The following is a 15,364-nucleotide window of genomic DNA, read 5'->3' as shown; positions in this document are numbered from 1 at the left end:
ACAAAACAATCTATGACAATCTATGATTGTTAATGAATTCAATTATTGTGTTATTGGTTTATGATTTTAAACACTTTTTTTTACAAAATAAAGTCATGAAAAGTATGCTGAAATATTGAGATTGTTTGGGAGACTCTACAAGATTATAGAAAAACTAATCAACAAAACTATAGAAAACTCTCTAACAATTCTTCTAAATCATTCACTTATTCACTTTCTATGATTTTATTAAAGTCATCAAAACTCTATTTAAATCACGAACACACGAATTTCTTTTTTCTCGGAGCTCAACGCAGACACAACAACAAGCGTCGAAGAGGATCAGCTCGCGTCCGTCTCCTCGACAACTAGAATCGAATTCTCAAGGTGTTGCCCAGTCTCTCTCGATCTTCTTTGGATTGTTTCCATTCTTCGTAACCACATGAGTGTTTCTTAGGACATAACTTGGGTTTAGCGATTACTTCAAATTTGAGTAAGGGCATGCTTGTTTCGTCGTAATTACATATTTAGGGTTCGAGTTTAGTGTAATCTGTGGAAACAGGAGATGCTAATTTGATGTCCCTTCTTGTGATTACGGCGAGAATTATATATAGCTTTTGACTGTGACTCGTTGCTATAGATACACGTACATTTTATGTAACAGAATCTACTAGCTATATGTCTTTGAGTGATTAGAAAGTGAATACTCCCTCCGTATTTTAATAAGTGTCGTTTTAGGATTTTTTTTTTTTAAAATTAGATGTCGTTTTCAAATTTCTATACAAAATTTTTTACTTTTTAATGTTTTAAAACGACATCCAATTCAAAAAAATAAAAATTCTAAAACGACACTTATTAAAATACGGAGGGAGTAATTAGTATGTATCCAGTTGTTAAATCAATTTCTTCTCAATTAGCTTTTTTTTTTTTTTTTTTTTAATCAGAACCTCCTTTAAGGTTATCTCTGTGTGTGTGACTGTCAGGTTTGTCTGAAGATTCCCTGAGTAGAGAAACAGATTTTGTTTTCGAGTTGATCCAATTTGTACGATTATGGCGAGTCTGATGGGAGATGATTGCAATTTAGATATAATGCCTCCAAGGAAGAAGAAGAATAAGGGATCCAATAAGGTAAAAGCTCTAATCAAACCATTCTTCAATGAGATTTTGGAGATTTTAATGCTGATGAGGTTTGGAAATTATTTTCATGGTGGATGCAGGATAAGCTGAATTCAAATAACAACACGGTTTCAAGTAGATCTCGGAAACGGAAACTGAATTCAAATAAGGACACGGTAGTGAGCAAATCTCAGAAACGGAAGCTGAAGAAATTGGAGGAAGATAAGGAGAAAGAAATCATCTTTGCAAAAACCGCCGAGTTGTTAGAGTATGTTCAACGCTTCAATACGAATATTTGATTTTTTTTGTTTTCTTTATTTGAATTTGGTATTAAATTTTGCAGCACGTACAAAATATCTGAGGATGTATCATCGCTATTACAATCGTCAAAAGTTATAGGAAGAGTAAGAAATATTCTCTCTCTTTTTTTTCTTAGAGTACGATTTCTTAAAGATGTTCTGATTGTCTTTTGGTTATTAATCTTTAATTCAGTCAGCCACTAAGCTGGAAAAACGAAGGAGAGCAATGCAACTTTCTAAAGCTGGTGTTGAGACTGAGCATTCTGACGAATCAGTCGAGCGAAATGACGATGATGATTCTTGTATGGACAAACCTACAACACCGGAACATGTTGAAATCGAAATCCCAACTTTTGTAACTTATTCTGAGCAACAACTGGTTCATGAGCATGAACTCGGTTCTGATCTAATGTTTTCTGCTGAAGAAACTAGTAGCAAGCTCGTGGTAGACGACAATGTGGATATGATCCTACAGACAACTTGTCGTGATGATGAAGAAGACTCACAAAGAATGGTTTGTCAACTACGAAAGTTTGATGTTTTTTTTTTTCATTTTTGTTGATTGATAATTTTCAATTCAGCTATTATTGCTGCGTTATATATTTGATTTGATTGGTTCTAATGGGTTTGATATGAAACAGGATGGGACCATTGAGAATGAAGATGTAACTGTACAAGGACCTCGTGTGCCCGCGTTTGTAGTTCATGTTTTGAGACCAGCCGAAGTTGAAGAGACGAGGAAGGATCTTCCGATAGTAATGATGGAGCAAGAGATAATGGAAGCTATTAATCGTCACCCCACAGTTATTATTTCAGGACAAACCGGGTGTGGTAAAACCACTCAAGTTCCTCAGGTCAGTTTGCTTCATTTGTAAAGGTTGTCTGATAGCTGAGTTTTGGTCTCAGTTAGAAAGTCCTTTCTTTATCTAACCCTGTTTTTGTTTCTGAATCTTTCAGTTCCTTTATGAAGCTGGTTTTGGTTCAAAGCAATTCAGTTCTCGAAGTGGGATTATAGGGATTACCCAACCACGCCGTGTCGCCGTCCTTGCCACTGCCAAGAGAGTGGCATTTGAGCTTGGTGTTCGTCTTGGTAAAGAAGTCGGGTTTCAAGTTAGGTACGACAAAAAGATTGGCGAAAACTCCTCTATCAAGTTTATGACCGATGGGATTTTACTTCGTGAGATACAGGTAATTCGCGGTTTTTCGCCTGGTTTGTTTTGTACATTCTGTTCCATTTAAATTATTGTACTTCCGTACTTGATTGTATAAGTTCTTCTGCTGCAGAATGACTTCTTATTGAGGCGTTACTCTGTGGTAATTCTCGATGAAGCCCATGAAAGAAGTTTGAACACAGACATTCTAATTGGGATGCTCACTCGAGTCATCAAAATCCGACAGGAATACTACGAGGAACAACAAACGAGTCTTCAATCTGGAGGCACAGTAACCTCAGAATACCAAATCACGCCACTTAAACTTATATTGATGAGTGCGACTTTGCGGGTGGAAGATTTTGTATCAGGGAAAAGGTTATTCCCTAAGATACCTCCGCTTATAGAGGTTCCCACTCGACAGTATCCAGTAACTATACATTTCTCCAGAAAGACTGAGATTGTTGATTATATCGGTCAAGCTTATAAGAAAGTGATGTCAATTCACAAAAAGCTACCACAAGGAGGAATACTTGTTTTTGTGACTGGGCAGAGAGAAGTTGACTATTTATGTGAGAAGTTACGTAAGTCTTCAAAGGAACTTGTTGTTCAAGCTGCTAAAAGAGATGCTTATGTGAAGAAGAAATGCGATGATGGTTCATTTGGTGGTGTTGATATGAAGGAGATTGCTGAAGCATTTGATGATGGCTCCGACAATCAAAATTACAGGTTTAGCTCGCATGGAGAAGATCCTTCTGAAATTGGTGATGGTAACTATGATGATGATTTTGAAGAAGAAGACATGTATGAGTCTGATGAAGACAGGGACTGGGAAACTGTTGATGACGGCTTTGCAAGTTCATTTGTAGAGGAAGGGAAGCTTGATGCTCTCCGAGCAGCGTTTAATGGTTTGGCAAACGAAAATGGATCCGTATCTGCTGAGCCGACAAAGACCATTGCAGCAGAGAATCAAGAGGCTGAGCAGGTAAAAAACACATTTTCTCCAGGAAAATTACGTGTTCTTCCACTTTATGCGATGCTATCTCCAGCTGCACAGCTCCGAGTGTTTGAGGAATTTGAGAAAGAAGAAAGACTTGTGGTTGTGGCGACTAATGTAGCGGAAACTTCTCTGACTATTCCCGGTATAAAGTATGTGGTTGATACAGGTCGGGTTAAAGTGAAGAATTATGATTCTAAGACTGGTATGGAAAGTTATGAGGTAGATTGGATTAGTCAAGCTTCGGCTAGTCAACGAGCTGGAAGAGCTGGACGAACTGGACCTGGTCACTGTTATCGTCTCTATTCATCTGCGGTTTTTAGCAATATATTTGAGGAATCTTCGCCTCCTGAAATCACGAAAGTTCCTGTTGATGGAGTTGTTCTTCTCATGAAATCTATGAACATTCCAAAGGTAAGACGTTTGTAGCCACCATTGTCAATGTACTAGATCTCTTTCTTCTTTCTGTCTGACTCTTGATGAATCTTTGCGTTTTTCTATTGCTAACAGGTTGAGAATTTCCCGTTTCCAACTCCGCCTGATCCATCAGCTATTAGAGAAGCAGAACGATGCTTAAAAGCTTTAGAGGCTCTCGACAGCAACGGAAGGTTAACACCATTAGGAAAAGCTATGTCTTACTATCCCATGAGTCCACGTCACTCAAGAATGCTTCTCACAGTCATCCAAATGCTAAAAGAGACCCGGAATTACTCACGCGCGAATCTCGTCCTTGGATATGCGGTTGCAGCAGTAGCCGCGTTGAGCTTACCAAACCCTTTGATAATGGAGTTTGAAGGAGAGAAGAAAAACGAGTCCAAAGATGCTGACAAAACCGTCAAGCAAGAAGATAAACAACGGAGAAAGGATCGGAAAGAGAAGATCAAAGCTGCTCGGGACAGATTTTCCAACCCGAGCAGCGATGCTTTGACTGTAGCTTATGCATTGCATTCTTTTGAGGTCTCAGAGAATGGCATGGGCTTCTGCGAGGCGAACGGTTTGCATTTAAAGACCATGGACGAGATGTCTAAGCTCAAAGATCAGCTTTTGAGACTTGTTTTCAGCTGTTGTAAGCCCTCCGAAACCGACGACGGTTTCTCATGGACTCATGGGACTATACAAGACGTAGAGAAGTCATGGAGAATCACCACATCGTCTTCCTCAAAATATCCTCTTCTACAGAACGAAGAAGAACTGTTAGGAGAAGCCATATGTGCGGGATGGGCAGACCGTGTAGCCAGAAAGACCAGAGCGACAGAATACCAAGCTTGTGCGGTTCAAGAACCTGTTTTCTTGCACCGTTGGTCGTCTCTCATAAACACAGCTCCGGAGTTATTGGTCTACAGCGAGCTCCTACTCACCAACAGACCATACATGCACGGAGCAACTCGAGTAAAGCCGGAATGGCTGGTGAAGCACGCTAAATCTCTCTGCGTGTTCTCCTCACCACTCAAGGACCCGAAACCTTATTACTCGAGTGAGGAGGATAGAGTTTTGTGCTGGGTCATTCCAAGTTTCGGTCCTCATAATTGGGAGCTTCCGGCTCACAGTGTGGCAATAACCGATGATAGAGACCGAGCAGCAGCTTTCGGATGTGCTTTGCTTCAAGGAGAGGTATTACCTTGTTTGAAAAGCGTTAGGGCGTTGTTGGCTGGGAAACCTGAAACATTGTTGGAAAGAGAAGCTTGGGGTTTAGAAAGAGTTGGGGGTTTGGTGATGGTTTTGACAGAGAAGAAGATTGATAGTTTAGAGAGTTTGAGAAAGAGTTGGGAGCAGAATCCGAATGTGCTTTACTCTGAGACTGAAGTTTGGTTTCAGAAAAAGTTTCGTCATCGTGTCAAAGAGCTTTGGCAAACAATGCTAAAGGAGGCTCACGTTCAAAGAAGTCAGAGGAGGAGATAAGTGTCTTCAAAATTATTTTTAATTCTGTTTTGAATGGAAGCTGTCTTATTCCATCTCCCAAAACGAAGGAAATTTTGTTAGAAACTTAAAAGTGTAACAGAGAAAAATTTTAATGGATCGATTGAGAACAAAATCTGATTTGTTCACATCTAATTACTTTTAGATGATTTATTGTAGTCGTGATCAAAAAAAAAAAAAAAAAAAAAAAAAAAAAATGATTTATTGTAGATTTTTGAAAGAAAATCCAGTTTACTTGAGAATGGCTGAATTTCCTCAAACTTATGTTAACGGATTACATCAAGAGACATACATACACGTGAGATGACTGATGGACCACAGTTGATTTTATTTAGCTCAAACTGTTATAAATCATAACTTAAAGAACTATAATATTATTATATTATATACATAAATGACTTTGTATAAGAGAAGTGGACGAGAGTAATTGAGAGAGAACATAACACTTCTCTTCTTTCTTGTCTTCGTATATATAGGAGAAGTAACTTGAGGCCCACGTAACTTAAAGAAGAAGTAAAGGCTAGAGATAAACTTTACTAATGGATAATCACTATCCATTTTTAACACTCTCCCTTGATTATTCATTATTGTGTACTGCCTCGTTAAAAACCTTATTATGGAAAAACCTAGTGGGATAAAAACTATGATAAAAGAAAGGGTGAACGACCTGTGTCCCCCCACGAAGTTTCATATAGTACCATAACAACACAGATTTCGGGTCTCGTCTCCAATCCATACAAAACGAAAGTTAAACTTCAGTTTCCCCCTAAATTGAAAGTTCGAGACCTCAGTCTCCATATATTCAAATTTTGTGGTTTATCATTAGTTTACTGTGCTGAACCCGATGCCAAACCAAAACCCAGAATAATAAACCGATTTGAAACTCAATTCGAGTTATCCCAACCCAAAATAAATACCGTTTGCAAGAATCCCCAAATTGAGAAATCATAGAACCCTAATTTCGATTTTTCTCTTCTTCATCTTCGATAAATACCGTTTACAAATACGAGCTTTTTATCTCTGATTTTGATGTACTTCACAGAGAAAAATTAAAAAATAAATATTCACACAATTATTTCTTCCTCTTCCATTTAACTGAGAATCCAAAGCACTAAGTGAGAGATGTGATTTTGGCTGGGAAGGAGGAAGAAGAAGAACATGGTTCCTAACTTCAAAAACAGAAAATCAGATCTGAGGAAGATGAAATTCTATTCCGTCGAAATCATGTCCTCTAAACACTAGAACTTCCTTAATTATGTTGCTATTTCGATCCTTGTCCACAATGAACCGTTGTTGCCGTCATCTTGAGCAAGCATGAACCATATCTGATTCCTTATGTTACAGAGCAGTTATTCTTCTTCTTCTTTTTTATTATATTGATGCAAAGATGATGATTATAGTCAAAAGAGAACTGGGCAAAATCCATACCAATTAATCTAAACACATTACATAAAAGTACATCAAAATCCATCGTGTATTGCAATGAATTCGTCAAAATTCATTAAAGTACTTTCAAATTCAGTTACTTTAAAATACATTGAAATCATCAATTCAATAACACCCCCTAAGTAATAATTATTGAAGAGTTTCTTGATATCTGAGAGGAGAGAATTCTGGTCACGAGCAAGAAGAGAATCACGGTTCCCCCATGTAAACCAATTAAAAGGATGGGTTCTTGAAGTGGTATGGCAAAGAAGATGCTCATAGCTCTCCTTCCCTGTCCACTCGTAGACACCAACACATCTTCGGCACACCCACAACTCTCCTTCTCTGTCCACTCGTAGCTCCAGATGCTCCACTCGTAGCTCTAGATGAATTGCTCATATTCGAGCATAGAGTTGTGACCAAAATTGAAATCGAAGAGGAAGAAGAAAAAAATCGAAATTAGGGTTCTAAGATTTCTCAATTTGGGGATTCTTGCAAACGGTATTTATTTCGGGTTGGGATAACTCGAATTGGGTTTTAAATCGGTTTATTATTCTGGGTTTTGGTTTGGCATCGGGTTCGGCACAGTAAACCAATGATAAACCACGAAATTTGAATATATGAAGACTGAGGTCTCGAACTTTCAATTTAGGGGGAAACTGGAGTTTAACTTTCGTTTTGTGTGGATTTGAGACGAGACCCGAAATCTATGTTGTTATAGTACTATATGAAACTTCGTGGGGGGACACAGGTCGTTCACCCTAAAGGAAAAGAGTACAGTGACGCAATCTCCCCTGGAACAGACGAATCTTGTTATTTTCATAGTTTTCTAGATGATGCATCTTGATCATTCTTTTCGCTCCTTCTGATCTCGTCAATATATGACAAAGATTTTGGCAGAAAGATAGACCTTCACTTTAATGTCTATCTTTTGCGTGTTATTTGCTGCCTCGTTAAAAACCTTGTCATGGAAAAATCCAGTGGGATAAAAACCATGATAAGGGAAAAAGAGTGCAGCCACGCTCATCATCATATGTCTTTCCCTCGAAGCATCATCTTCAAAAGATGAATTTTGAATGGCGTAGCAGGCAACGTCTTTGAACAAAAACTGCTACACTATTACTTGGCCGGATGTACTGGACGTTAACTTCTTGCTTCTTCTCAGATTCTTGGAGGCAAGAGAAGAATCTTGGAGAAATATGTCTTCTCATCTCGATCTCGACATAACTTCCTTTGAATTGGGAAACATTTGCAACAATGTCTTGTTGTTGGCTCTTCACTGGTGCCTATATTGCTTGCTTCTTGTATATGTTGAGTGCATCAATCTGAGCCATATAGATTCTCGACATGCTTCATGGAGCGCAATAATTTTGGCATGGCTTGAGCAAGCGACGACCAAACTTTGTTGTCGGAAACGCCATGTAGTTGTTGTTTTGCCATATATATTTAAACAGAGCTGATATAGATTCTCCATCTGCAAAACCAACTAAACCAAACTCGGGGTTTCTCGAATAAAATAAGCCCAAGTCAATCATACCTTGCAGATATGAAAGACACATTTGAACTCATTCAAGGTCTAGTTGGAAGAGATCAACTAATCCTGCAAGTAGATCAGTAGCAAATGCTAGGTACAATATATTCACTAGATATATAAATGCTCGTCAGCATTTATATATGCTAGCTACAATTCACAAAATATATAAATACTCGTCAGCATTTATATATAGTGCTTCATGATCAAACTATATAGAGTCGACCTCCTTTAGAAGTGACTAATATAATATCTCTTTCTTTAGATGTTTAGTTGGAATATCTGGAGACACTTTTGTCTTTCCAAGATCTTTTATTCCAAATAACTCTTCAAGAGTTTTGATGATGTTCAAAAACATCATGCTTATAAGTTCTCGGGAATATAACTATGATATCATATATCGTTTAGGGATTAATTAGTCCTACAGACATCCCATGAGGCTCAATTCAAGTCATTTATTCATCAACTCAATATCGAGTGATTTTGAAAAACACGGCGCGACACACCGTCTTGTCTTAAGTATCATAATACTCTTTTGATGCTTGGACCATGTGTCCAGGAAGTACTCGTTTCTTATACGAGATTAATATAGACGTGGTTGCGTCTTTGTTTATTGGCCAATATATATCTATTTACGCTCACAGAGCAGAGATTAATGATCCTCATTTGTGCACTAGATTATTTTTATTGTCGACATTATGTTGTCTTTGGTTCCATATTTGCCGTAATGACATGGTTAATCGAGATCCCTTAATCATTATAAATAATTTTATTCAGGTACCTGATATCATTTTTAACCATGCCATTCGGTCTTTGTACTTCTCTTTAGGAGTCTCTTTGCTCCTCTTGAGAAGTTTCTATGCTCCTCTTTAGAAGTCTATATGCTCCTCTTTTTAAGAGTTTAATCCTCTTTTTAGTAATAATATGTTCTTTTTTATTTTCGAGGATTTTCTTTATATTTGGAACCAAAGTTGTCTATCACGTTTTTTTAACGTGTTATAGACAATAATATGTCATCCGCCAGAGACATATTTTTGTAGAGCATTTTTAGCTGGGAAAAGAGATTTCGTATGAACTTAAAGTTCATATGCATTTATACGAGGATCAATAATTTCATGAAATCTCATCCATCAGCTTTTTGCATTAGATTTGCAATATACTCTGAATAGTGATTCTTTTGAACTTTTGAACTCTAAAGTTCATATTTATTATATTCATTTGTTCAAAGATCTAAACTATTCAATGGTTCTCCCATGATGGAGAATTTTATCATCAACATGATGATTTGCAAATCTTGCAATAGGCACATCTCTCATAAGATGGCTCAGTATTTGTAGAGCAGAGACTCATCTCCTGCATATATATATTTCATCCTTTTAGGACGTCAATTTTTATGCGGTGCAGAGGAGCATTTATAACATATATCTCACACCCATAAAATTTAAAAATGAGAAATATTTGATCTCCAATCATGTATATAAAACATGGAGAAATATTTCTTATAAATCGTTGGCCTTGTATATAATCATTAATACATGCAAAACTGCATGCTCCATGTAAAAACATAGAGATTAAATCACCATGAATCCTTTTGCAATCTCTTGGACTTTCGCTATGAACGATTCGCTTAAAGCTTATTTTGAGAGTGAACATCATCCTTATCTAATAATTCACAAGTCACTTCTCTATTAACTGCAACTCTCTCCATTTGACACCTGGCTTAAGTCCCAAAATTTCACCTTTCACTTTAAAAAAAAAAAATAAACTTTGCTTTTAAATAGAAAAAAAAAAAGAATTTACGACATAATTTTTTTGACAAAAAAATAAATATCAACTGCTCTTTTCCACGATCTTAAGATTCTTTTCCTTTTCTCTCCCCAATTACGATCTCAGTGGCAACCGTATAAACCATTATGTAAAAACATATGTAATAACTTCTTCTTCTTCTCCTCTCTTTTCTCATAACCTTAGATCCTCCATTCTTTCTTCTAAATAGTATAACAGAGAATCGAAAGGATGACGTAAACAATGAAAGTTGAGACTTTTGTGATGCCTAATGTGATGGACGATGTTAACTTCCTACAACGTACTACGTTCGGTCCACCTAATCGCTGGTATGCATATCATTAAATCTTTGGCTTTGGTTTCCAGATTTGTTGCGTTTTACTTGGTCTATCTTCTTACACTTTCTATGCACACCAGCTGCTCGACAAAATGACCACACGAGTTTGCAAAAATCGTATAGAAACAAAATGGATGCAGCTTGAATCAATTGTATGAACGTGGAATTCTGCCAACAATTTTGTATAGAGAAGCAACAAAAAAGCAAATGTTTTGGGGCTTTCAATTCAAAAGAAGAAGAAGAAAAAAATTATTTGAGAGATGGGTGGCATGACATGACATCTTCTTCCACAGTGTAGTGTGCAAAAGAATTTAAATGTGAAACCATCTTATATGTTCAAGTTTCAAAAGCGTTTTGATACGAAGGTAATTCATTTTTCCATCATTACTATTGTTAGGTTTGGAGAAAAAAAATGGTTCCGTATAGCTTTTCTTCCTCATCTATTCCTTCTCTTTTTTACTGTATATTTGGCTGTTTCAAAATACAATGAAAATTTCCTTAATTTTTGCACCTATAGATCACGATTTGGGTGAAGTTGAGGAGGATTCCTATTGAGAGTTACAGAGCAATTTGTAATATATTCAATCAATGTATTAAGATAAAATAAAACTAAATAAATTGTATTTTGTGACATTCTTCATTGGTATAATGGTTGTAAATTTTAAAAAAAAAAAAACAAAATATACTATTGGTATTGTTGTGGCTGGTACTAGTTTTTAGATGTTCTGCTTTATCAAAAAGCGATAAATTTTAGGATATGACTTCACCAGAGTTATCTCGTTATGGGGTGTCAAATTTATCGACTTATTGTCGATGTGGGATTCCTTTAATTCTCCCCCTCGAGATGATAACTCTGCGAGTTCATTCATCTCGAACTGAATCCCACTTTAGGATCAATAACATATCCAATATGGATCATGTATTTATTCTTAGATCCTTATAAAAATGTGGGACTTGTAATACCCCTTCTCAAGATGATGGCTTTTAAGCCTATTTATCTTGGACCGAATCTTATTTTTTAGATCGGTTATATTCGGACCTTAATTTGGGGATTATTAGGAAATCAACCAGCATATACAATGAGCTTATTAAATAAATAAAAAAAAATGGTGATTTGGCCAAAAATTATATGATTCTGGAGGCATAGCCTACTACGGAAATAAACTGAAATAAATTCAATATAAATTAAATGTTACCTCAGAATTGTGGACAGAAGCATGCAGTGCTTGAATAGACTTCTCTTTCTTTACATAAAATTTTAGTGATATTTAATCACATTTTTTAATTTCCAATTTAGGTCATCAACATATACAGCAAAGATCACAAATCTCGATGGAGATTTCTTAATAAAGACGCAAGGGCATATTTTATTTAATATACCCTTTATTTAACAAATAATCGCTAAAGCGATTATACCACATGCGTCTCGATTATTTTAATCCTTAAAGTGATCGCTGTAGTTTGACCGTACATATTTCATTAGACTTTGAGTCTAATGCCTCTGGAACTTTAAATCCTTTTAGGATTTTCATGTATGTATCATAATCCAAAGATCCATATATATATATGTAGTCACTACATCCTTAAGGTACATTTCTAAATTATAAGAGACCGTTAGGCTCCTTAAGTACCTGAATGTAATTGTATTCATGACCGGAGAATATTTTTTTTTTTCTTCATAATTAACTCCAGGTCTTTAAGAGAAAAACCTTGTGTAACAAGTCGGGTTTTATATCGTGTGATTTTATCTTTTTTGACACGAAGACCCACTTGCACGCAACAAGTTTTAATCTTTAGATGTAGTGACAAGAGGTCCAAATACATCTCTTTGATTAAGGAAGAGCAATTCAATATATTGCACTTTTTTTTTAATCAGGCCCTTGTTAGCACTGATATGGATCCTGAATCTGGATCATTATTATCAAATGTATTTTTCTACCGGGATAGCTTGACCGGTTATGCTATGCCTAAAGCATTAGTAAACTAAGTTTACTATTATAAATAATTTTGCTATCTTTATTTTGCATGATATAATCATACATATGTGTGTCTCCATTGTGGTCAAACATTCGATACCACATTTATTTATAGTCTCAATATAATAATTATAAATAAAAATATCTTTGAAACTACACGAGTTTCTTTGATACTTTGGAGAACACGAAGCATCGATTATTATGAATCTGATGCATTTGGAAGTCGAGATGCTATCTCATCTAGACCTTCCAATTATTTTGCACTGTCTAAAAATATATTGACACGTGCTTCATATATTCTCATAGGAGAAATATATTTTTGATTTTAAGGACATATTTCAATGTCTTTAAATCTCATATAACACATACATTCTTTACGAATAAAATAAATAAAAATAAATGAACACATAAATTCATAAAATTAATAATATAGAGACCAAAGCTTTTTTATACAAGAATTCAGGAGGCATCGCCTTCCATTAAGAATTCAATAGGCATAGATTTTGTTTGATCATAGAGAAGGAGGCAGAGCCTACCATATATATTGATCAATCCGGAAAAAATATAAATTTTTATTTGATCGTTAGGAAGGTAAAACCTACCATATATGACGATCGATCCGGAAAAAGCATAGCCATTTATTTGATCGTAAAGGAGGCATAGCCTACCATATATAACGATTTATCCGGAAAAGACGTAGCTTTTTATTTGATCGTAAAGAAGGCAGAGTCTACCATTTATAACGATCAAACTGGAAAAAGACATAGTCTTATGATGTTTAAAATAATTATGTTCTATAAACATAAATAAATTCAAATAACAGAAATTGTAACTTACCTCATAATTAATCGCTCAAACGGTAAAGACATCGTGCTGATAACGTGTTATAAATCATAACGTAAAGAAATATAATATTATTATATTATATACATAAATGACTTTGTATAAGAGAAGTGGACGAGAGTAATTGAGAGAGAACATAACACTTCTCTTCTTTCTTGTCTTCGTATATAACTTGAGGCCCACGTAACTTAAAGAAGAAGTAAAGGCTAGAGATAAACTTTACTAATAGATAATCACTATCCATTTCTAACACAAACAATATTAACATACTAGTATTAAGCCCGTACATTCGTACGGGCGAAATTTATTTGATGATAAATAACTGTTGTTTCCGTTTTCAAACGTAAGTGTGGGTTAGTCACATTAATACATATATGATCAAAATTTAACATTAAAGAGATTGAAGGAAATTATTCAACGTACAATTTCAATAACTAATAACTTCTCAACAATGATCAACCTCAATCGTACTGAACGCTAATTAAAAAATTATGTGATACCAAACATTCAATGGTCCTATCACAAGAATCAACAATGGCCTATAAGTTTTAAATCACCACAATGCTTTTCAGAATGCCGTAGATATGTATCGACGTTAGCTTTTTGTTGTACGTGGTGAAACGCCACCCTTAGCGAGTTTCTAATTAGAGATGTGGTGGCGAAACAATTTGAGATCTTATGGTCAGTCGGGAGATTCAGTGGCTTGATACACATGTTTGAGAACCTTGTTTTCAACTATCACTTTCTCCGGGAGCTCTTATGTCTAACTTGTTGCTGCCCAAAAAAAACCGAAGTTCAGAAAACCAGAGAACCGATAGTGAGATATACAAATGAAAAGAGAGATATCCTTTTCCAACAGAGAACAGAGATATTTGGTCGAGTAATCTACAAAAGGGATGTATAAAACAAAGAGAAGTAAATCAGAAAAAATTGTGGTTCAGAGAATCTAACTACAGATCGAGTAATTATTGCTGCTTTTTACGTTCGTTATGAATAATGTTTTGAACATGGGGTCACTTATAACAAAAAAGCAGTAATCGACATATCTAGTAAAATCAAACTATTTATATATAAATAGATAAAAATCAAAACAGAGAGAAAAGCAATATGTTGATTACATGTTCGTCTAAAAAAAATTCAGATTTTATGGTGATTTGGATTATTGGGATCACCTTATGAGAGGAGGAGGAAGACGACCAGAGGTGGAAAGTTGGAATGAATGAACTGTGAGGATGAAATAAGAATTTGGTGTTAAGGGATCATGTTCGGCTGTCGAGCAGGAAAGACAGTTCTATAATAGTAACAATAATTTTTTATGGTGATTTGGATAAAGTGAAGGGAGAAACAATTGTGATAATCGATTGTGTCATTGTGTGATATATATACATGGTGATTTGATGAAACTGATGAGAGTAGGAAGTTAAATTTGGGGATCGTGGAATGCAAAGAGGAGATCGTGGGATTTTGTTTCCCAATTTAAAAGAAAGAAATTGGTCTCGACAAAGGTAAGAAAACAATAGTGAAACAAATAAAGAGTGAGATCGTGCCTTTTTTATTGACTTGAGGAAAATGAAAAAAAGAAAAATATTAATTAATTAATTAATTTTCTGTAGAGTTTTGATCTTAAAAGTGAAAGAATTGGGATTTATGACAGATGTCAGATAGAGAGAGTTGCAGTTAATTATAAAATGACTTGTGAATTATTAGATAAGGATATATTTAAACGTTGATTTTATTTAGCTCAAACAATATTAACATATATTTAAACATAAGAACAACAAGCACTAGTGGTCCAGTGGTATAGTAACCTGCCAGTGACCCGGGTTCGATACCCGACTGGTGCAATTGAGCTGTGATGAAATTGGCTTCAGCGTTGGTTGGGTCCTTCGCATTCTTCTGATTTCGCAGATGCAATCGCCTCACTCCTGAGCTCTCTTTTTTTTTTTTGTCATTATTTCATGTGAAATATCCAAATTCCATAAAACTCGTCAAATTCAAAAAATAGTCC

The 15,364-nt window shown here is 35.6% G+C and overlaps 1 protein-coding gene and 1 long non-coding RNA gene across 3 annotated transcripts; one reads left to right on the top strand and one right to left on the bottom strand.

Annotated features, from left to right (window-relative positions):
• The first annotated feature begins 270 nt into the window (after nt 1-270).
• LOC9329827 (ATP-dependent RNA helicase DEAH13) lies at nt 271-5,574 on the top strand. Of its 2 annotated transcripts, none has more exons than XM_021013109.1 (9): nt 271-366; nt 963-1,107; nt 1,197-1,363; nt 1,439-1,499; nt 1,588-1,908; nt 2,036-2,248; nt 2,352-2,582; nt 2,679-3,956; nt 4,053-5,574. In XM_021013109.1, the coding sequence occupies exons 2-9, from the start codon at nt 1,030-1,032 to the stop codon at nt 5,439-5,441; spliced, it is 3,738 nt and encodes a 1,245-aa protein (XP_020868768.1). In that variant the 5' UTR covers nt 271-366; nt 963-1,029; the 3' UTR covers nt 5,442-5,574. The 2 variants fall into 2 exon arrangements, with proteins under 2 accessions (XP_020868768.1, XP_020868769.1); XM_021013110.1 differs by lacking the exon at nt 271-366 and adding an exon at nt 376-472.
• Nucleotides 5,575-13,723: 8,149 nt separating this feature from the next.
• On the bottom strand, nt 13,724-14,880 carry LOC110224626. Its single transcript, XR_002329129.1, has 2 exons — nt 14,529-14,880; nt 13,724-14,130 (listed from the first exon to the last, which is right to left on the bottom strand). It is a non-coding gene; the product is annotated as an uncharacterized LOC110224626 (long non-coding RNA).
• Between the last annotated feature and the right edge of the window lie 484 nt (nt 14,881-15,364).

Source organism: Arabidopsis lyrata, assembly GCF_000004255.2.
Source record: "Arabidopsis lyrata subsp. lyrata unplaced genomic scaffold ARALYscaffold_1, whole genome shotgun sequence".
NCBI classification, from domain to species: domain Eukaryota; kingdom Viridiplantae; phylum Streptophyta; class Magnoliopsida; order Brassicales; family Brassicaceae; genus Arabidopsis; species Arabidopsis lyrata.
This window is presented reverse-complemented; position numbering and strand designations above follow the sequence as displayed.